This window comes from Thunnus maccoyii, chromosome 13 (assembly GCF_910596095.1).
Source record: "Thunnus maccoyii chromosome 13, fThuMac1.1, whole genome shotgun sequence".
Classification (NCBI taxonomy): Eukaryota; Metazoa; Chordata; class Actinopteri; order Scombriformes; family Scombridae; genus Thunnus; species Thunnus maccoyii.
The window spans coordinates 20494140-20516743 of record NC_056545.1 but is presented as its reverse complement, the minus strand read 5'-3'; the positions used below and the strand labels follow the sequence as shown (position 1 = coordinate 20516743).

General features: G+C 38.3%; 4 protein-coding genes across 9 annotated transcripts in view; 2 read left to right on the top strand and 2 right to left on the bottom strand.

Annotated features, from left to right (window-relative positions):
- Positions 1-2312, bottom strand: part of LOC121909731 (serine/threonine-protein kinase PAK 3) — a 45671-nt gene extending 43359 nt beyond the window's left edge. For 2 of the 4 annotated variants that reach the window (XM_042430353.1, XM_042430357.1), the window contains exon 1: positions 1761-1832. The gene's annotated coding sequence lies outside the window, so the exon portion shown is untranslated. Of the gene's footprint in view, positions 1-1313; positions 1394-1760; positions 1833-2155 lie in introns of those variants that run through there. The other 2 variants (XM_042430355.1, XM_042430354.1) reach the window with 2 other exon arrangements.
- On the top strand, positions 1329-11602 carry mepcea (methylphosphate capping enzyme a). 3 transcript variants are annotated; one of them, XM_042430349.1, is made up of 5 exons: positions 1329-1666; positions 2428-4304; positions 6918-7136; positions 7228-7351; positions 7448-11602. In XM_042430349.1, exons 2-5 carry the CDS (start codon positions 2475-2477, stop codon positions 7480-7482), a joined length of 2208 nt encoding a protein of 735 aa, XP_042286283.1. In that variant the 5' UTR covers positions 1329-1666; positions 2428-2474; the 3' UTR covers positions 7483-11602. The 3 variants fall into 3 exon arrangements, with proteins under 3 accessions (XP_042286283.1, XP_042286282.1, XP_042286285.1); XM_042430348.1 differs by lacking the exon at positions 1329-1666 and adding an exon at positions 1673-1795; XM_042430351.1 differs by lacking the exon at positions 1329-1666 and adding an exon at positions 1869-1956.
- Positions 11603-14213: 2611 nt separating this feature from the next.
- defbl2 (defensin, beta-like 2) lies at positions 14214-15242 on the bottom strand. The gene is given in 4 exon segments (XM_042431939.1): positions 14214-14618; positions 14762-14873; positions 15117-15195; positions 15198-15242. Coding segments are annotated over 4 exon segments (243 nt in total). The 5' UTR covers positions 15228-15242; the 3' UTR covers positions 14214-14596.
- Positions 15243-18086: 2844 nt separating this feature from the next.
- Positions 18087-22469, top strand: spag7 (sperm associated antigen 7). Its single transcript, XM_042431938.1, has 7 exons — positions 18087-18235; positions 19622-19689; positions 19808-19896; positions 20012-20096; positions 20214-20303; positions 20988-21144; positions 21246-22469. Exons 1-7 carry the CDS (start codon positions 18151-18153, stop codon positions 21359-21361), a joined length of 690 nt encoding a protein of 229 aa, XP_042287872.1. The 5' UTR covers positions 18087-18150; the 3' UTR covers positions 21362-22469.
- Positions 22470-22604: the final 135 nt, after the last annotated feature.

Genomic DNA, 22604 nt, shown 5'->3' with positions numbered 1-22604 from the left:
TGTTAAATAATCTGAAGTACTGAAATATTTTCAAATCGGTATATATGATGAAAAAGCCTTCTTTTTAAAGGTGTGAGAAGGAGCTGCAGACAAGGAGGTCTTACAATATAGTATATAAGAATATTCAGGAGAAATTTTCCCTGATAATAATGGTAATGTGTTACAGTGAAAACTTACTTTTTTGTGTGTTTAAACTTGTGTTAATGAAATGTTGGAAATATATTAACCACTTTATATAGCCTACTTACTATAACATTAGAATTAGAATGTGATGTTAACTTTGGTTGAAATGATTATTCGATTAATCGATGGATATACAATTAATTGACATAATCAATCAATCATCAGTTTTGAAAACTGATGAATCGGATAGGTAATTTATCTAGTAATAAATAATCATTATTCTGTCAGTTATTTTCTTGATTGATCAATTTTTTGTCTTTAAAATGTTGATAACAGTTTCCCAAAGCCCAAGATGCAACCAACCAACAGTCCGAAACTCAAAGATATTGGGATTACTATACTTGTATGCTAGTATTCACATTTAAGAAGCTGGAAACAGAATTTTAGCATTTTTTCTTTAAAAAAAAAAAAATTACTCAAAATTCTTTATCATTTTAAAAATAGTTGGTGATTAATTACCTGCCCATCGCTAACCAAACTTGGAGATCTGTAACATTGTAAGTTTGGACTGTTGTACAGACAAAACAGATTATTTGACATTCCTATGTGCTCTGGAAATGATGGCCATTTTTCACTCCTCTCTGACATTTAAAAACTGAACTACAGATTCATCAAAAAGGAAACTCTTCTACTTTATTGACATAAAATAATCAGTTACAATTTCCTCTTCCAACAAAATGATCGTATACAGAATACCAAAACATTCATCTTACAATTTGCAGAAGAAGAATAAAAAAAAACAAAACAAACAAAAACAAACTCTGAGCTAGGGGGAGTTACAGTTCATATGAAGATTTTAAGCAAAAAAAACAGGCATTCATAGTTTTTACAACCTTTGGAATAGAGGAATCAATGAATCAATGTACTGTTTGACCTCCTTTGAGAAAACCAAGAAGTTTAGCTTTTTACTTGTTTATATCTGCTCTTATGAAGATGGTATTTAGCCAATAAAATGAAAGGATTTATAATTTATAGGTAGTAATTCAGTTTAGAGTTATCTTCTGGTATTCCAAACATGTTTGTACATGTTTCCAAAACAACATAAATGTTCATCAACAATAAACACTTCCAGCCCTGAAATGAACCAGCTGAGGATCAGAGGCTCATTATAAAGACGGAGCGCTCCTCACCGCTCTGCCCACTCCAGTCAGAGATCTCCGCCCCAGTCATCTTGGGCTACAGCTCGGAGCCCGGATGCGCCGCCATGCCGACTCTATCAGCAAATGGAATAATTTATTCACCAACCTGCCTGACGCTGGGTGACTAGGAGTTGACTGAAGAAGTCGTCAGGGCTAGTTTGGAGGGCAGAGGAGCCTATATAGCGGGCGGACTAGCACGGAAGCTGTGTTTACGTGTGTGTTTGTGCTCCTTGCCACCGTTGTATTGATGCACGGACACTTGTGTGCTAGCCACGCTAACGTTAGCTCGAGTCGGGAGAGTGCTGGGTAGTGACAGTCCGGCCGGAGGCGGGGAGAGCTGGGAGGTGAGACTGTTATTTTGATGGTGACTACACTGTTGACTGTACGCTAATAGGTGGCCATCTGGTAGATAGTATCACTGTGATAAATGAGACTCACGGTTCACAGGGGGGTTCAGGCAGCAGCATATCGAGGTGGGTACTTGAACGTTAACGCTTTTTTTTTTTTTTTGGCCGGAGTGACGCTGAACGTGTACTCGACGTTTCAGTCTTCTGGCCCGCGAGACACAAGCTAGGAGCTAGCTTGCTAACTAACTAGATAACTGTCCCAACACGGGGACCCACAAACTTTTCAGGTCAGTAACCCCCCTGCATAGGCACGCCTCAGTTGTCAGATCCTCAATTTGACAATGGTTTAGTCCCAGGGACCCTGCACGTACAAGGGAGACCTTTGTTATTACTGTAAGAGTATGCCAGGATAAGAAAGTAAATGGTTATCTTGTACATCCTCTTTTGCAAATGTGAAGTGATTGCATGAAGTGAAATTAAACTGACCTTCATTTTTTGAGGTGCAGGTCCCTGGACTTAAGTTTAAGAACCCCAGAGTTGTACTGAAGTAGTGTTGGCCAACATAGACAGGCTGGTATGAGTGACTGTACTTGGCAATTCAGAGTGTGTGTGTGATTGCAGCAATATAGGGAGCCTCATTGAAAGTAACATTGTTCAACATACTTTAAATACTTTAAATTATTTATACTATTCAAGAGGTAATGTCTCTTTTATGTTTTTTGTTTTTTTATATTTAACATGTTTTGTGTGACTTTCAGATCCAGAAAAATTTCCATGTCTGCATCAGCTCCAGAAACCAACCAAGATGTCTGTTGACGAAGATAAAGTAAAAACCGGTAGTCCGCAGGCCAGCTCACCTTCATCTCTGCAGCTCTCTGAATGTACTGGAAGTTACAGTAATATATCTGTAATGATGGAGGGTACCGCAGCCACCCCTGACTTAGCAGCTGCTTGTCCTGTCCCGGGCACTACAGCCTCACCAAAACACACCAGCACCACTGACACTCTCACCCAGTCAGAGAATGCTGGACAGAGTGCCAGAGCGAATGAGAATAACATCAACCGCAGAAACAGCTTTCATCATTCCAAACAACAGCAGCAAACGAAAGTAACAAAGCGCCGCAACACATCCAATTCTAGTTTCAAGCATCCGACATTTGGCAAGAGGAGACGAAGGGCCAACTCCGAGAGTGACTCCGTCCTGCCCACCAACTTCCTCTTGGGTGGGAACATTTTTGACCCACTGAATCTCAACAGCCTGCTGGATGAGGAGGTCAACAAGGCTCTGAATGCAGAGACGCCCAAATCCTCCCCGCTGCCAGCAAAAAGTCGAGACCCCGTGGAGATCCTCATCCCCAGAGACATCACAGATCCACTGAACCTGAACAGTGGGATAGCAGACAGCAGCTTTCTGGTGTCCCCCTACAAGAGCGGTGGGAGGAAGAGACACCGCAACAGACACCACGGAGGAGGAGGAGGAGGAGGAGGAGGAGGAGGTGGTGGTGGCGGGATTTCAACCACACAGATCAACCTCTCAGAATCAGGAAAAAGTGAGGTTAAAACTGGCGCCTCCACGCCAATTCCAGGTATGTTTGCATCATGCTCTGCACTAGATGTCTCCAAAGAGTCAGACAGTTTCTCCAGTATCACAGGGGATTCCCATGAACACTCAGCTGACAACTCAGCCAGCTGCAAGGAGGAGATGACATCTGCGTCTATGGACGATTCAGTTCTCTCCACATCAGGGGGACCAAACCAGCACACAAGCAGACGCAAGCGAAGGCGCAACTCTGGCAAAATGGAGACTCCAGTGACTCATTCCACCCCCATAGGGAAGTCAGCATCTGGAGAGAAGTGTTGTGGTACTACAGGGGCACCAAGGAATTCTCAGTCCTTCCACACACCAAGGAGTGGACCCAAATCTGGGTCAGGAGGTCGTCAGCACCAGCAGACCTACAACCAGGCGAAGGACCAACAGAAGAAGAAGTTCCAGTATGGGAACTATAACAAGTATTATGGCTACCGCAACCCAGGAGCAAGTGAAGACCCACGGGTACGTGTGCTTCGTCCAGAATGGTTTGAAGGTAAAGACGTGCTGGATTTGGGTTGCAACTCAGGCCACCTAACGCTCTATATTGCCAAAATGCTAAGACCTGCACGCATATTGGGTCTGGACATTGACAGTGGTCTGGTACATGCAGCCCGTAAGAACATCAGACATTATCTCTCAGAGCTGCAGACCCAAGAGGCCAGACGTGCAACGCAGGAGAAAAAGAGCACTGAACAGGATGAGGAGAGGAACGGAAGAGCGAGTCACACAGGCAGTGAAAAGAAGCACAATGAAGCCGAGAGCAGGGATGAAAATGGGAAACCAGTGAAAGGAGAAAGTGGCCCTGCAGAGGCTGTAAATGACAATGACTCCTGTCACACAGATGAGGCAGGGGCCCAGAGGCTGGACAGCAAAACAGAGGAAATGGCGCAGGAAGATGGTGATTCACCCCCTGCTGACCACTCTGTGAGCTGCTCTTTTCCTGTGTCCCTGCGGATCTCAAGGGGGCCCATCGCTGCACCTCCACTAACAGAAACATCCAGCACGCGGCCCGGGGAGTTCCCCTCAAATGTGTCCTTTGTCAAGGTAAGACGGCGTTCTCTGTGTGAGAATTTGGTGGAGAGAGTATGAGATTGCCATGTAATTGCATCTCGGAAACCTAGATGAAGGTCAGGACATATTTATTATTTCACAATAGGCACTGCCAGTTTATTTATGTTCATTAAGACTACGGCAAAAGCATGATGTAAAGAAACCCTTATCCACTGTCAAACATTTTAAAACACACCCAAAAAGATGAAGGGAAATGCTGCGTGTTCTCTCTTTAGGACTCTTTAGGACTGATTGACTTCACAGGAGGACTTGATATAATTTAGTGCATCCACTTCCTCTCCCTGGAACATGATGATGAATAATGATGTTCTGCTTCTAAACTGGGTATAGCACTGTCACCTCACAGCCGGTGTCATTATCCCCTGTAGGGTGCACCATGCATGCAGCTTATCTATATATATACATAATGTATTTACTTTGTGCTGAAAAATGGCTAGTAGCTTTGAGCTGCATGCAAAGCTAAAATTGTAAGTATAAATTGACATTAAAATTGAGTTTGTATTGATTTATTAGGTTGTTATAGATTTCAAATTTTTCTCAGTAAGCCTTAGTTGTAGTTGTACACTTCCAAAGGTGGATGGATCAAACAGGAGGATCTTTTAGGCATTTTTTTTTTTTTTTTTTAAAGTTTGATGATTGGATGCATTGTTGAAAAGTTTCAACAACTTTAGGAATTTTGAGATCCATTAGGAAATCTATGGAAACCTTGACAAATTCATACTATACCTTTTTTTTTTTTTTTTTTTTTTTTAAATATATATTTTAATTAAATTCTTGTTTTCTAGTCTTACAAAAGATACTCCATTAGTAAAAACCACCGGGGTTTTTCCCCTCCTACAGGTTATTAAATAATCTATAAAGCAATCATGTTTGCCAGAATCTTTTGAAGTTGCACCCTGTAATGAGGAAGCTTCTGCACCAATTTCATTTTCTGTTCAGGTAATCGTCACTGACTCAAACTGTGAATATGGAGGGAATAATTACCACTTGTTTGCCCACACTTACGTTTTTGTGTGTGTTGTGCACCTTGGTGTGGGTTTCTCCAACCCAAGGTTCACTATTCTCTGAAGCTGCCAGTGATGGTTTGAACTGAAAGATGGAAGCAACAAAGAGGAACCAGTTTGTCCTTATCATCAGATTGATGCTGTGACGTGGAAGCTTTTCAAATGGCATCAGCCTGTAACGTTCCATCCTTGGTTGAGACTTTGACAAATATTCTGACAGCTTTTCTTTTTTAATATAAACTTTTCTGATCAAGGGTTTTTTATTCTAGTTTCTATTGAAGTTTCTTCACTCCACTGACCTTGTGTCTGACAGGCTTTGTGTAGGCAGCTACATGAATTGTTTAGATGCATAAATCGTAGTGTTTCTCAACAAAATCGATAATGGCCTCCTCCCCTGCTATGAGCATTAAAGGTAATGGCTGCGCAGCACAGAGCTTATCCTGTAAATCAATGAAAAGCCTCAAGACGAGTGCCTGAGCCCCCTCAGCCTTCACAATGCGAGATGGATTTTATAGAGAAATGTCAGGTTGTCTAGTGTTTGTTTAACATTCTTTTCCTGGCATCACGTTAGAATGTGGAAAGTTGTAGGGACGCATATTTGATTCAATATAGAGAGTGGTTTCAACTCCTTATTGCTAAGTTTATAATAATAAATATAACATATACAATGACCAAAAATAGCTGCATTGATTTTCTACTGTTGCATTCATTCCCTCTTTGTTAGGGCTGCAAGTATTAATAATTTTTTAATCTATAAAATGTCAGAAAATAAATGGCCATCGCTAGTTCCCAAAGAGCAGATTACAGCCTCAATGTCTGAACAACAAGGATTCATTTACAGAGGTCCAAAAAAGAGAAAATCTCCTCATTTTAAAAGTTTGGTATTTTTACTTGTTAAATGACTTGAAATAGATAGATGATTCAATAAAATATTTTTTTCTTTTGGGCAATCTACTAATTGATTATCAATGACTCTTTTTGCACTTTTTAAACACTTAAGCATTCATATTAATCTTGCAAGATTTGTGAGTCAAATGGTTTCACACAGCAGCAGTAAAATTTGGTGGGTATTTCTCCTCAGCATGTTTGTGGATGTTGCATAGTCTTGCTACCGGCATGTATCAGAGGATCATTTGTTTAATCTTTATAAGAGAGTCAGAATCACTCAAAATGTTCTTATTTTTTCAAAGATATATAATTTTAGGATGCGTTTTTAAATCTTACTGGGAGCCTTTCGGTGTGGTGGACGTTTATGCATCCTCTGTCCAGCACCTGAAAAGAATCCCTCCCTTAACTGTTTTAAAACAGTTTGGTTTCCCCTCCTGACTTGAAACCTGCCTGATGTGAAAGTGAAACTATGAACTCTAGATCAGTGGGCCACTCTGCTACCCAGCAGACCCCAAACCACATTTAAGACATTTACATGAACACCATTCGGATGAGATTCTTGGATTCTCAACTTTAGACATCCCTCCTAATGTGTTTATGTTTCAGAAAAAAAGGTCTTAACTTTATTACAGCCATAGCCCAGAGTGTGTTGTGTTAATGCCATGTTTCTCACTGCACTTCGTCTCTCCATTAGGCCAATTATGTACTGGAGAACGATAATCTTCTTGTGACTCAGCGGCCAGAGTACGACGTGATCTTGTGCCTGAGCGTTACCAAATGGGTTCACCTGAACTGGGGGGACAGTGGCCTCAAACGTCTCTTCAAGAGAGTCTATAGACATCTCCGTCCTGGAGGCATGTTCATCCTGGAGCCACAGCCCTGGGAGTCCTATGTGAGGAGGAAGAAGCTGACTGTAAGAAACTCAGATGACAGGGTTGTTGTGATACAAACCGTGACTTTTTTTGAACTCTTAAGAAATATTTGTTTTCTCTCTCACTTGACAGGATAATATTAGCAGGAATTATCACAGCATCTGTCTCAAACCTGACCAGTTTTCATCGTACCTTACAAATGAGGTGGGCTTCACCAGTTTTGAGCACCTTGGGGCCCCCAAGTGTTCAATAAGAGGTAATTCATTCATTTGTCATAACAAATTCATGCTTTACATGTTATTCACCGTTTTATCTTGATGCCATATTCAACATTTCTTTTCCATCATGACAGGTTTTCAGAGGCCAATCTACTTATTTCACAAATGACCGCTTCTGCCTTGAAGATCATTGAATGTGAGTAGCTTAAACCGCCACCATACATACAAACCAGCCAGCTGCCCCGGACTGTAAGGAATCATCTGAATCCTGAACAGTTACTCCAGCTTTTCAGATGCTGAAGATGAAATTCGTAAAGGAGAATGGGACCAAAAGTGGGATTAATTTTGTAAAGATGAGCTCGGTCAAGAAGAGGCACCTATCAGAATCCTTTGTGACTACAAGTAATTGGAAAAAGTATGGAGTGAACTCAGATAGGACTTGGTGTATAACCTGGAGCCAAACATCATTGTTTGGCCAGACTGTGGAAGAGGTGCTCAGCTGATCATTTCCTCGGACTGTCCTAGTGCTAATGACACCCCAGTTTGATGCACGGCCATAATGTGTTTGAATATCTCTGTCCATATATCTTTACTTTTATAACTGTGTTCTGTGCCACCATATCACCATACATCATACATATTAGGGTCGGTTGATTGGGCAGAATTTTCCAGTGGGCCACCACATCTGCAGAACTGCAGTACACCACTGGATCACAAACAGATCATATACAGACATGATGTGTCTTGATAAGCCACACTGGAGTGCAGGTGGTTTTATTCTATGCTGTGGAGATAACCTGCGCCGTAAATATTGCGGGTTACTAATGGAAGAATTTGTCCCTTTGGAGGTTAAATATCTGCAGCCACGAATCCTGTAAAGGCAGATATATAAATGCACATATTTTGGGGATTTTTAAATTGGCCAAATAAAGTCCACTAGCCTTAAATTCATTGTCTGGCTAATAGCTGAGGTTTTTGCCCCATCTCCCAACCCTAATGTATAGTTTGTTTTGTCATAATTTTGCAAAATAGGCCTTAAAGCTGAATGAACTTGAACCTGTTACAGAGCTCCCAACATGGATAACACTTTGAAATGAATATGAAAAGTTCCTAAATTACACAAACCTATGATCCTATGAAGTGAAAAGTGACTAAATATAAGTGATAAAGACACTGATCCATGATGACAAATGTGGACTCAAAACAACAAACATCCAGCAAAATACTGAATGTTAACCCTCTTAAGTGCACAGCTGAGATGTTTTCAAGGTGTTGTCTTTTTTTGGTGACAGCCAGATCTTTAGAGATGTAGTTATCAAATATTGGATTATATTATTATAATATGCAGAGCAGGCTCACTACCATCTGGAAGAGAACTTAGTACATCAACTCAAACCTGAACCTCGAGTCCAAGTTGAAAAATCAGATGTCTAAATTTTCAAGAAAACAATTTTGGCTGTTTTTGAGTGTTTTTAGAAATCTTTAGTAAATGTGTGTAATTTCCTTGATAGTTTGAACAGTTTAGGAAGCAACAAATCACTTCATGAGTTCTTTAAGCCCTTTTTGATGCTCCATGCTAATGGTAGGGGGCACATTTGAGCTATGTTGACACCCAACTGTTGGCACAGCTCAAGATAATTCAGCACAGAGACCATGAGGACTATTTTGCAAGTTAAATCTTTAGCATGCAGTGATCTTTTTCTTTTTTTTAAATGACAGTTAAGCCATAGCTCTACCTTTTATACCGTATGCTGTTTACGATGTCCTCTTTGAGGTTGTGACGGAGAATATAATTGAGTGTAAAATTGAAGTGGCAAAGGACCTATTACTATATTATTACTATTACAGAGTTGCTACAGCCTCTTTAACATGGTATCTGACATATGCATCAGTACTGGACAGGCATTAATTCAAACAGCATCACAATCATTTTAAGGACTTTTCTAGCACATGACTCAACTTTAGTAATAGATTATTCCTAAAAGGACTGAAATATAACCATATGACTTTTTACCAAATTTAGATATTACCATGCTGTTTGTATTGAAGCACTGCCAAAATATTTTATGGGTCTTTTGCTCTTGAATTTGACAAATATGCCATCATCATCTTTGTCTTTTACCCACTGAGGACACAAACAGTTATGAGTTACAGGTAGTCATTCTTTTGTGATTGTATCTTTATTGGTGTGCACTGAGCTCTGCTCATCTACAACCCTTCATCCTAAGTGGCTGGTACAGGAAATCTTCCTTTTTTAGGTAACAGTCTTTGGCATACTAGGATAGGAGATGATGGAAAAGATGGATGATGTATGTTTCTATTTTTAATAACTGATCTATGTAAATAAGTTTGCAAATTTTGTTTTACTGTTGTCGATATTAAGTTCATAACTGCTTTTGTCATTTTCCAGTTGTTGTTTTTTTTTTTTTTTTTTTGTCTTGTTTTCAGATGTTTGCTGCCAATTTGTGAGTCACAGGAGTTTTTGTCCTAAAATGGATTGCTAATCCAGCTCTGTAACAACAAATGAATATGTACATTGCAATGTTCTGATGTGTTTGCTTTGTTCTCTCCTGGCAGGCACATGGATTGTTAGATTAGCTCTTTATTTTTTTTATAAACAGTTTGAAAGGAGTGTTGGTGTCAATGCACTGTCATTTGACTTGTTTGGACGTGCTTTAGACATTTTCAAATTCTTCAAAATAGAAAAAAAAAAAACTTTTTCCATCAAACTTTTTATAACAAGTCGTGGAACACTGATTAACCCATAAAATGAAGCTTCAGGTTACATTTCGAATTGAAAGTGAATTGGCCTCAACCTCAGTTAGCCCATCAGACAGATGGCACCAAATCACACCTTTCTCCTAAGCTAAGACAATCGGATTCTCAGGCTTAGATCAGCCCACTGCTGTAATTCCAAGGGCATTTTGCTTTTTGCATTATTAAGTAAAGTTTTCCTTCTTGCTGGTCGCATAATGAGCATTTTATTTGAAAAGCAAAATTGTTTAAACTAATGTGTGCTGTAGTGTTTTGCCACCAATGTTAAAGAAGACAGATTTTAACCTAAGGCCTGACTTGTACGTCCAGGTATCCAAGCTAAAGCATGTTTTTGCTGGAGATGTGAATTTACATGTTGTTATATATAGTGTTGTATAAGATCTTTGTACTCTCCTTGAGGTTTTGCACAAAGTTGTGCACAGTCGATATTGTGATTTTTTTTTTTTTTTCTGATTTTTTTTTTTTTTCATTTTTATGAAATCGAAATACACAAAAGTTAGTGTGTAAAAGTTATAATGACCGCATTTCAGTATGGTTTAATACCAGTTACCATTGCTATTTCATAACTTATGATGCTCAGATCTCATATTCAGGTTAAAATAGAGAACAAAACACTTTTGTGCAATATTTGCCCTTTAAATTGTAATTCTGCTCTTTTAGCCAGCAAAAAAAACAAAAAAAACCAAACTGCTATCTCATTGGAATCAATATTCAAGTGTAGGATAGTCTGAAATTCAGGAAAGTGTTTTGAATGTTAAAGCTTTGCGTCCATGGTTTCATGTTGCAAAGAAAACAGCAAGTAAATATGAGTAGATACATTGCAGCTAAAGCACTGCAAAGCAGTGAATGCATTTATAAAATTTTATTCATTTTTATGTATTTATATTTACTTATTTTGTATTTCTACTTGAAGACCAGTCCTGTTCCAAGAAGAGGTTCAGTGATAACAGTATTTGGTTAGCTGAGAGAAAGAGCTGTGCTGGGTTTGACTAAAATCACAGGTAATTTTTAAATTTTTTTAAAGCAGAATTAGTGCAGTTTTTAATGGTAACTATTCTACTACTATACTGTACAATATATTCGAAACCTGTGGCTACAACCTTACTGTAAGATTTGAGCAGCATCAGCAATGAAATTTTGATTAAATATTTGTCAGAGACGCACCCTGACAAAAATGGTCGTACTTACCTTTGCGCACCCGCCTCTCATTAGTGTGAACTTTTCTAACATTACATCAAATTGTTCTATAACTGTAGTGCAATGTCTTAAACTGGATGTCTTATACAAAAATGTGAATCTTTTTGTAGCACGATAAATGCATAAACTCAAGGAGCGTATACATTTTAACAGCGCTATAATTCACCTCTCCATGTTGAATTTGCACTGATATGACTTGAGGGAATTAAACTAGTTTAGTACATTTTTGCAGTTAAAGTTGATGTTTTACATGTAACAAACTAGAAATCAGTTTTCTGGAAAAACTGTTGGAATAAAATACCCCCTCTGTCAGGGAAGCTTTTAATTTTTATGCCTCTGAACAACAAAATATATCTGAATGTTTCTCTGTGTTTAACATTTTAATTGATTAAAAGTGGTTCCAGATACAGTGGTTCAGTATTTGCTTATGCAGCACCTTGTAAGTTTATTTAACTGATATGTATTTTGGGGGCAGGGGTGGTAGGTGCAGACATAACATTATGGACTATGCTTCAAGAGTAAACATGAGCTCTATTTTTTACAAATATTGGTAGTAAACCAATTATAAAGATCTATTATGCAGTTTGGTTAAGTTGTGATATTAATCATGCCTGTGTTTTCACATTTTTCTACCTTTCACATGCCCTGTATTTGATACTGTAGCTGCTCTGACAGGCAACAAGTAGTGTTTGTATTTGTCACAGCATCTGTAAAGATGTTAGTAACTTAGCCTGAATGCTGTAATTATTTTCATAGATTTAGGAATTTTCAGTGACAGAAGTAGTAGATGTCATTTTAAGGATTTTAATGAGGTAACTGAACAAATTGTTATTCAAACGCAAAGCAGGAGGATTGAGGGGATCTTTAAAATGTATTAATTTGCAATGAGTGTCTGCACACAATCTTTATTTGCTTACATAAGTATTTTATATACATGTTTTCAGACCCTTTGCTGTTATACCCTGAATTGACCTAAAAGGCATCAGATCTCTCTTCAAATTGACTGTCCACCAAAATCGATTCAGTGGACATGAATCTGTCATACATTTTATAAATGTATGACAGATTCCAGAGATGCATCTCAGAGCATAAACCAAACCATGAAGTCGAAACAATCTCAGACACTTATGGTGAATGAACAGACTAGCGGAACAGTTTTTAAACTGATTTCCTTATACAGTGAAGTGACAAAAGGCCCTGCATTCCCATTCAGTTGAACTTTCATAAAGGATAACCGTCTCTACAATTCTCCATCAATCAGGCCTTTATGGTTGTAAAAGTAAAAGGCTTATAACTCTCTGCCTAGAGCTTCAGTAATGGCACTTAATGAACCCTGAGAATGAGGAAACTAAGGGAAAGATATCATCTGGTTTGGTTAAACGAAAATTGAAGTCTGTCTTGAATGTGAAGCACTGCTTCAAATGAAAGCCAGGTATTATTCCTGACATGGATAGCACCGTCCAAATGGTGAAAAGCCTAGTGGTGGCAGCATCATGAGAGATGCTCCTCAACTGGAAAGTCTGGTTGACTGGTCAAGACCCAGGGAATGAGTGGCTCGGTCTTGGTCCAGACTTTTTTTTTTTTCCTAGGTGAGGAATTGGAAGTTGTCGAAGGAGTTTTTTGGTCAGGCTGTTTACACACTGCCATCTAGTGAGGTGCATGGAAGCCATTTTATTATGTTCACTTACTGTAAATAACATGGGCCTCATAGAGATAAATATTCATTTTTTCCAAAAATATATTCAAGTTTACTTAACAGCAAATACACTGTTGCATTGTTAAAGTTTTAGCTCTTCAGCTGTTATTACCTCTGTGATTAAATTATTTCTAATCAAAGTCAGCATTATATTTTTACATTAAGTCTTTCAAGCATTCCTAACCAGGCCACAAAGTATATTACTTAGCCTCTTACTGTGTCTGAAATGTTAGGGAATTATTTTTATTTATTGTGTTAAATTGTTCTTCAACTTATAAAAAGAACCTGTAGCATCTTCAAACCCTGATGTCTCTGCAGTGGTGCAGGTGTATACTGTTACACTATTATACTGTTTTAAGCTGTTGCTGTCAGCTTTGTGAAGACAGACAGCCTCATGTAAACAGGTTTGTGGGGGTCTACCCCTTTGTAGTTCGGTCACGCTGCTCTGCCTGAATAGTACAAAGATTCAACCCAGATGACAATGCGGGGCACAATACAGCGGCTCGTGTTTACAAATAGCATCCATGCTGTTAACACCTACTGGCCCGGGCCAGCCATCAACCATCTTCAGATCCTCACTCTAATAACTCTGATACAACAGTCACTAACCAAATAGATGACAAACTGTTAGAATCATATGTTTGGTTTATTACCAGATGTGTGTTTTTATTTATATGAATTTATTATGATAGACATTTTGTTGTCCACTAATGGTGTCACCTCAAACTGAGGTGAGTGAATTTGTTTTCAGCTGACAGTCATGTTGCCTCCTAAAAACCAAGCCAGAGTTCACTAGCAAAGACATTTGACCTTGCTATCACAGATAGGCAGACCAAATGACAATGAATTTGCTTTGCAATCGTGACTGGTGGATTGTGACGTCTGTCTGTTCCAGACAATGTTGTCCAGACAGACAGAATGGTGTGATAACATAAACACAGACAAGAGACATAACACTTCATTCACAAAAGCTCTATTCCATCACAGCTATCTGGGTCAGTCACTTGGCCGTTATTGTCTCCAGTCTGATGGAACTCTGACTGCTTTCCATGCTGTTATTTCTCTAAGTTCAAGCCAAGTAGATGAAGGGCTGCGCATAGAAGTCTTGTCTGTGTTTTCTATGTTTTTTCATGTTAGGTTAAAGCATTACTTTGCATTATATTTGAGACAATATAATTAAAGCTTATAGTGATGAATAGTCTAACTAAAAACAGCAACAAACCAAACATCAATACTTTTATTTCCATGCTTTTATTGGCAATACTGCATTCACAAAGTACAACTGACTGTTCACAAAGGCTTAATTATGAATCTTTATTAAATGTGAGATACAGGATCAGTCATACAAAGTTTCAGGCAACATAGTGAGCAACATGATTAGCTGCACACCTAATAGCTGTAAATGAGCTGAGTCTAACTAGATGAAGTCCACTGCAAAAGTGCTCATTGTCAGACTCCACTGCATGTTACAAGTCCAAGAAGGGTTGATTGAGAACAAAGCTCTCAAATTGGTTTATCCAGAAGAATGCAGCCTCGGGATCCCAGCTCCCTGCACTGAAGACGTCAGCCCTCGTGCTGTAACATCTTGCAGGCATCAGCAGATGTTTGGCAGGTGCTAAGACCGCACTGCACAGCACCTGAAAATGAGCACAGTTCAGTACAAGCAATAATTTCTCTCGACTTTCTTTTTTCTCCTGAAGCACACATTGCATTGAGTTGTTTTAAAGCTACCAATATTACAGTTATGCATAGTTCTACTTTATGATCTTTACAGGCTTACCTGTATCTTCGAGGGCAACCATGATGACCAACAATGTACTCCTGAGCATGGCAGATGCGTCTGCAGAGTCCTCTATACCCGCATGTCCAGTACTGCGTTTCTGGATCATTGCCTGTAGATAATTATAAAAGAATCACAAATATGTTCCCATATCCTCAATTAATTTTGACTTAATTTGACCTTTCACAAACTGTAATTACAATAAATACAATTCAAATTACAAATTTGTTTTTCTTCTCCCCAGAGCCACACAAACACACCAAGTATGAGCACAGTGTCGTTTGAGCATCTGCCATATCATGATTTGCTTGATTTCATCTCACACAGTAAGAAAATGGGTGGATCCATTGCTTACCCTCCCCGACTGCAAACATCAGGAGAAGCGCAAGGAGAACCAAGCTCAGTCCCTTCATGTCTGGGTACCAATAAGCTTTCAGACACTGCTGTTGACAGGCTGATGCTGCATTTATACAGCATTTCAACCACGGGGGAGGAGTCCGTCGTGCTCTGTGCAAATCACAATAACAAAGTATCGCTGAATGATGGGAGTCTGAGGGCTGAAGGTCAGGACTATCAGCTTACTCAGCTTAGTAAACAGCTGTAGCTTCTTGAGAATTTCAGATTGCTTTTAGGTGTTTTACAAAGAGCCTTTCAGTCATTTTCTTTAATTTTTGTGCAAAAAAAGGACTGTATTATTCAACAAGCCCCTCTGATTTAAAGATAAATACTCTGTACTGTTGACCAACACAAAAATCTAAATGAGAAAGGGACAGTACTGTAGTATTGTACTTACATACGCCCCTATGGCTGGACAGAGGGGTAATAATGGACCACAAGGGACTCGCTGAAAAGAACAAGCTCTCTAAAAGTTTAAAATTACAGGTGTAGTACTAACTAATCTGTTTGTTTTAGACACAGTACAATTCTGCCTGCCCTGCTGTGTTTTCAGGGCTGCCCTCTGTTCGTCCACTGCTCTGCCCACATCTGAATATGGCAGTAGTTCATGTGTTATTGCTGATGCTGTGAAACTACAATCAAACTGCACAAAACACGCTGCTCCAGTGACGCAGGGGGAATTGTTAACAAAACAATAACAAAACAAGGCATGGACACGCAGACATGTACTTGTATAGCATGCCCCCTAGTGATTATGTAAAGATGTTTGTTTGCTTGTTTATTCTGTTTCTCTCTCTCTCTCTCTCTCTTACACACACACACACACACACACACACACACACACACACACACCTGCAGATCAAACTGCCTTAGAGGAACAATCTGTTAGCCAATCTGTGATTAATCATTCCACCGAATGTTTTTCCAACCCTCCCTTTTTACCATCATTGGTCTGGATAAAATCAGAGAATAACTAAGGATAAAGCCCGAGGGAGTTAACACAATGCCAAATTTAAAAAGCTAAATATCTCTTTCGAGCAGCAACATGTGTCTCCTACAAATTTATGACTGGTGGAATATTGTTAGTTTTCTTTTTAGAAATTGTAAAAATGTCATCGGTATGGATAAGGAGAAAACATTTTTTTTTCTTGATGATAATTATTTCATAGTTTTATGCTAAACGTACACTCATCTGCAATAATGCAGGAAACCGTTTCCATTATCTGAGACCCCAAATTTTAAATTCCTTTATATAAACACTTCTTTGCTTACAGAAAGTGATGAATGACAATTTACAGTAAAGTGTTTCCTTAAGAGCTGCAAGTAATTACTCTGTCCCAGGAGCTCACCAAAATAAATAAATGCGGGTAAAATCTTTAGCCTCTCTTGTTCCCATGGTACTCTTTAATACAATAAACTTGTCAGGGTGATAAACATGACTGTGGTTTGCATATGGAGTCACATTACATGATTTGTGAGCATTGATTTTTTTCAAATATTACACAGGCCCTCTGAGATTTGTACTGTGAAGATTGAAAGTCTAATATGTCTCTCCACTGTCAACACTGAAAGGCCTGTGTTAAAGCAATAACTTTCATTTGAAATTTGTCAGGGAAGTGTTTTTTTTGTTTGTTTGTTTGTTTGTTTTTTTACAGTTTATATATTTTAGTAAAGCAGAAAACATGGATTGTAGGTGGGAAGTTGCACCTTTTATCTGTTGATTTATTCCAGATTATGGCCAAATGCAAGAAACATTTTTTTAGATTTGACATTAATCTCAGAGGTCTGAATATTTTTTTCCCTGATTACTATACTTCAGAATGGACTTGAAAAGCTAAATTATAGCCTATACAATAACTAAATATACTAACTCAAATATTGAAGATAAATAGCAAAAATAAAAATAAAATAGAGACTTGATATATAACCATAACTATAATATGTTATTTGTTGAAATGACTTACTAACCAAAAAAAAAAAAAAAAAAAAAAAAGAATGGTGTGATGTGATAACATAAACACAGACAAGAGACATAACACTTCATTCACAAAAGCTCTACTCCATCACAGCTATCTGGGTCAGTCACTTGGCCGTTATTGTCTCCAGTCTGATGGAACTCTGACTGCTTTCCATGCTGTTATTTCTCTAAGTTCAAGCCAAGTGGATGAAGGCCTGCACATAGAAGTCTTGTCTGTATTTTCTATGTTTTTTCATGTTAGGTTGAAGAATTACTTTGCATTATATTTGAGACAATATAATTAAAGCTTATAGTGATGAATAGTCTAACTAAAAACAGCAACAAACCAAACATCAGTACTTTTATTTCCATGCTTTTATTGGCAATACTGCATTCACAAAGTACAACTGACTGTTCACAAAGGCTTAATTATGAATCTTTATTAAATGTGAGATACAGGATCAGTCATACAAAGTTTCAGGCAACATAGTGAGCAACATGATTAGCTGCTTTTTTTTTTTTTTTTTTTTTTTTTTTTTTTTTTTACAGTTTATATATTTTAGTAAAGCAGAAAACATGGATTGTAGGTGGGAAGTTGCACCTTTTATCTGTTGATTTATTCCAGATTATGGCCAAATGTAGGAAACTTTTTTTTAGATTTGACATTAATCTCGGAGGTCTGAATATTTTTTTCTCTGATTAATATACTTCAGAATGTACTTGAAACTCGCTAAATTATAGCCTATACAATAACTAAATATACTAACTCAAATATAGAAGATAAATAGCAAAAATAAAAATAAAATAGAGACTTGATATTTAACCATAACTATAATATGTTATTTGTTGAAATGACTTACTAACCAAAAAAAAAAAAAGATATGATACCACTTTCGTGTACAGAGGGTGGCAGTATATATTTTACACGCCGTTTTTTCACACAAGAGAAGAAGACTCTGGTAGTCATTTGCGCATGCGTTGCTCGCACAGCGGCAGCTAACAACAACAACAGTCCTCTCTGCTCTATCATTTCAAGATGGCGGACCTGCTAGGTTCAATCTTAAACTCGATGGAGAAGCCTCCGACAGTCGGCGACCAAGAAAGCCGACGAAAGGCTCGAGGTACACAAAGTATTGACCCTAATAACGACTCATTTTGTAGTTTGAAACTGTCGAAATGGATATGATATTAGAATGAGACATATTAAAATATTAAAAGGACAGGCGAATAGGGGGCATTTCTGGTGCTTCTATTATAACATGATGCTGCTGTTACAGTCACACAACCCTGCTGAAATCACTAGTAAACACCCAGCATTGGTGTATTTGCTGCAGCCCGTTGAAAGAAGTCTTCTCTGAGTATTCACACTGCTCTGCCTTTATATATACATTTGTTGTAAGCCCTTAAGATTTCCATTCTTGACCAGCGTGGGCTACCTTTTCCCTCATTGAACTCAAACCATTATCTTGGCTATTTGCTCAGGCTGAGGGCATTTCATTGCGTTACAGTAGATATAAGCCAATTAAAGAGTACCATAAAAAGTCAATTATGTTAATAAAATGAGTGCATAGTTCCTAGCCGTGTTCATTTGAAGCGATAACTACTATTGATAGATGCTAAATACCTATAGCATTCATGAGATATTGAAAGTTTTCTTTGAGACTTTCACAGTTACAAACAGCAGCCACTTTTCTGAGGCTCCATTTATATCTAATAAAAACAGTCGGGCAGCAACCAACCAATATTTTCACGATTAATTGTTTAGGCTATGAAATAGTGAAAAAATGGCATTTATAATTTCTTTTCTAATTACTTAAATTTGTCTGACTAACAGTCCATAATGTTCAGCTATTCTATTAACAGTTATATATTAAAAGGAAAAACAGTAAATCTTCACATTTGAGAAGTTGGAACCATCAAATATGAATATGAAATTGATTGAATAATTATCAAAATAGTTGCTCATTATTTTTTTGTTGATCTAATCGTTGTAGCCCATAACTACCATATGGCTCCCCAAAAACATAGGAAACTGGGAGTACTTAAACTATATCATTTTCTGTTTAAAGATCTAAAGTTATACTTTTCAGTTGCAACTCTGAAATTTTCAAAATTGTTAAGACTTTGGCGATGCTGACTAGAGTATTGCTACAAATAAACAACTTTATCCACTTTTCAGCTGTTGTGAAGAAATAACCACAAGACGGCTTTGATAAAAAAAAAAAGTGACCGCATCCATTTCATTAACTGTTATGAGTATTCCTAGTAATAAAACATCAGAGGCTGTTTGCTCTTGGACACATGCTACAAATAATAGCCCAGAATGATCTGGAAATGTGGTTTGGGGATTACTGGAAGTCTGTCTCTTGATGAGCTTCATTTTTTTCTTTGGTATTTAAAAATACACGTCGATCAGTTGTAGCTGTAAGACTACATGATATGTGTTTACAATGGAAACTTGAAATACTATGCAACATTAACAAACTTTAATTTCTGTCTTTTTTAAGAACAAGCAGCAAGACTCAAGAAGATGGAGGAAGATGAGAAAAGAAAGAAAGCAGAGTTCAGGAAAAAGGTGAGAGAACAAGTGTCATATCTACCACGAACTGACTTAAGTTCTGGCACTTCCTTCACTAGTATTGGTGTAAATCACATGCAAAATTACACTGCGGCTTCCTTCATCATTTGTTTAGATGGAGAAAGAGGTGTCGGATTTCATCCAAGACAGTTCACAGCAGAAGAGAAAATATAACCCTATGGGGAAGATCGAAAGGAGTATATTGTAAGTCGTCATTGCTATATCAAAGAATTAAAATAAGACTTTTTAGGCAAGAAACACAATATATTTGTGTCACATGCTCATAAATATTTACGTTTCATTTCTTCCCATCATACAGGCATGATGTTGCAGAAGTGGCTGGTCTGACTTCTTTTTCTTTTGGGGAGGATGAGGAGAGCCGTTACGTCATGCTTTTCAAGAAGGTTTGAATACTTTGTTTTTAATGCAACATTAGATATAAAAATACAGTCGCTTTGATTTAACTTATGAGCAAATCATTGTGGGTCAATGTGACTATTTTCCACCTTGTGCTGTTGCAGGAGTTTGCTCCATCAGATGAGGAACTGGAAGCCTATCGCAAAGGAGAGGAGTGGGATCCCCAGCTGGCAGAACAACGGCGCAGACTAAAAGTAAGACTTGGATGCTCTTTTGTAGCTCAACTGAGATGTGTTTAGTTGGCAGCATTGTGTAACAATACTGTATGAAAATGAAATCTGATATAGCCAGAGTACTTTTAATTGCTGGGTCTGTTTTGTTGTGTATTTTTCATGTTCCTATCACGAAGTAGCTGGACGTAGACAAAGTAACATTGCTAGATATTTCAGGTGCAACTACACTGAAGTTAGATCACAGCAGAAACATTTTAGCCATCTTAAAAAAAATCAATAACAGTTAAAAATAGATTTTGATGTCTCAATGAAAGGGAAAGCAGTTCCCTGCGGAGCTTTCATCCACTCTACACCCATATAGGGAGAAAAATGATAATTTCTTTGGACAAGTGCCTTGACTTAGATTGCTTTGACCAGAAAAGGTCTTAACTGGTAAATCATTATTGTGTTGCTCTTTCCATGTAGTTTATATGTGTAATCTACACTTGACTGCTACTTATAAGTCACAGTAATACTTGAATTTATTTACCGGAGTTGAAGCAGGTTGAGAAGAAACAGGTGTATCTAAACATAATTTAACATTTTGTATCGCCAAGTAACTCCTAGAATGCTTTTCACATAGCAGCTTAATCATATATAACAGTATAAGAGTATAAGGTGTGGCTTTTTAAAAATCTCTGACTTTTTCTGTTCTCATCACTGTAGGAACAGGCTGCGTTGGAAGAAGCAGCATCCAGTCAGACAAAGAAGTCAGAAGCATGTCCCAACTCCAATTATAGAGACAAGTACAGTCACCTGATTGGCACCTCAGCTGCAAAAGATGCAGCACATACACTAGAGGCCAACAGTGCTTACGGCTGTGGTGAGTATACAGTGATGCTGCTCTGCCCCTCACAACATTCACATCACTGCTCTCCTTGTCCCCGTTTATTTACCATTGATGTTGGTAATTTTCTCTCCCAGTTCCGGTGGCCAACAAGAGAGACACCCGCTCCATAGAAGAAGCCATGAATGAAATCAGAGCGAAGAAACGGCAGAAGCGAGAGGACGACACGGGAGCACAGAGCAGCAGTTCTTGAGTCTGCCACTGTCTGTCTACTACTGTGTGTGTGTGTGTGTGTGTGAGGGGGGTGTGTGTGTGTGAGTGAGGGCGCCTTACTGTGTCTGCGTGCACAGTCGTATTCATCCTATAATGCAATATTCTGTACTTCAGACATTTAAAAGTATAACTTATATGACAGGCGCCGAATCTAGTATGTATGTCACTCTCTGATCTAGACTGTACTGAAATCATAAAATCTTGTTAATGAGGATGCTCAGGTGTGTCTAATCCAGGAGGTGGATTACTATATATGTTTGTTTAACATTTGCCCGTGACGTTCTGTCGATTATCAAGCTTCTCACACATGATTGGACCATATATAGTGTGAGAAACTTGTTTTGATAAAACAGTGTGTCGAGGTGTTGCTTAAAAACACCCAATATCTTCATACATATATTTTTAGAGATTTTTTTGGGGGGGGTAGAGATTTTTTTTGGGCAGTGATGGATGCAGATGTGCATTCACAGTTCTAAGTGACATTTTTATCATTAAGAATATTGACAATTTTGAGCTTTAACCAGGCCGCATGAAGTTTTGATAGCAATGTTTTAGGGGCAAGGCATGACAGAAAAGTCCCACCGACAGTGTTCCTAATAGCCAGAGCAGCTTTAAAAGGGAAACAGGAATGCCGTCTATTGACCATCTTTTGATGTGGTGTAATGAGTTGTTTTTTTCCTGCTAGTCTCAGCCTGTTTCGAAACTTTGTCAAAGTCAGGATAATGCCGTTTCTTCCACCTCAGGGAGAACGGCTTTTTAGAATCGTTTGAATTTTAAGAATCTGTGATTAAGTCAGAGATTTCTTGTTCTTTGTTTCTGTACATCTGCACTGACTGTGAATTAATCTGTTACTCCGAGATAATGTTTTGTCAACAAGCCACATGATGGCTCACAATAGGCATCATAGGAGGGGAGGGGGGGGGGGCGGAAGTACCAGACTCCATGTCGGGAAATGGATCACTAAGTTTTATTCCAAGTCTTTTGTTTGTCATGTTTTCAAGCAAGGGTTTCTTGGCATCTTGATGTCTTTTTTTTAACATGGTTGCACTGTTTTATCCCCAATGTGTATTAATAAATGGAGAACAGTATTAAGTGTTTGTTTGTTGTCTTTATTTTCTGCATAACCCCCATTTTACATTTTAGCTCAGCATAAGCAAAAAAGAAAGTTAAAGATGTACAACAGGCAAAAAACATGAGCTAAGAAGAATCACTTTCAATATACT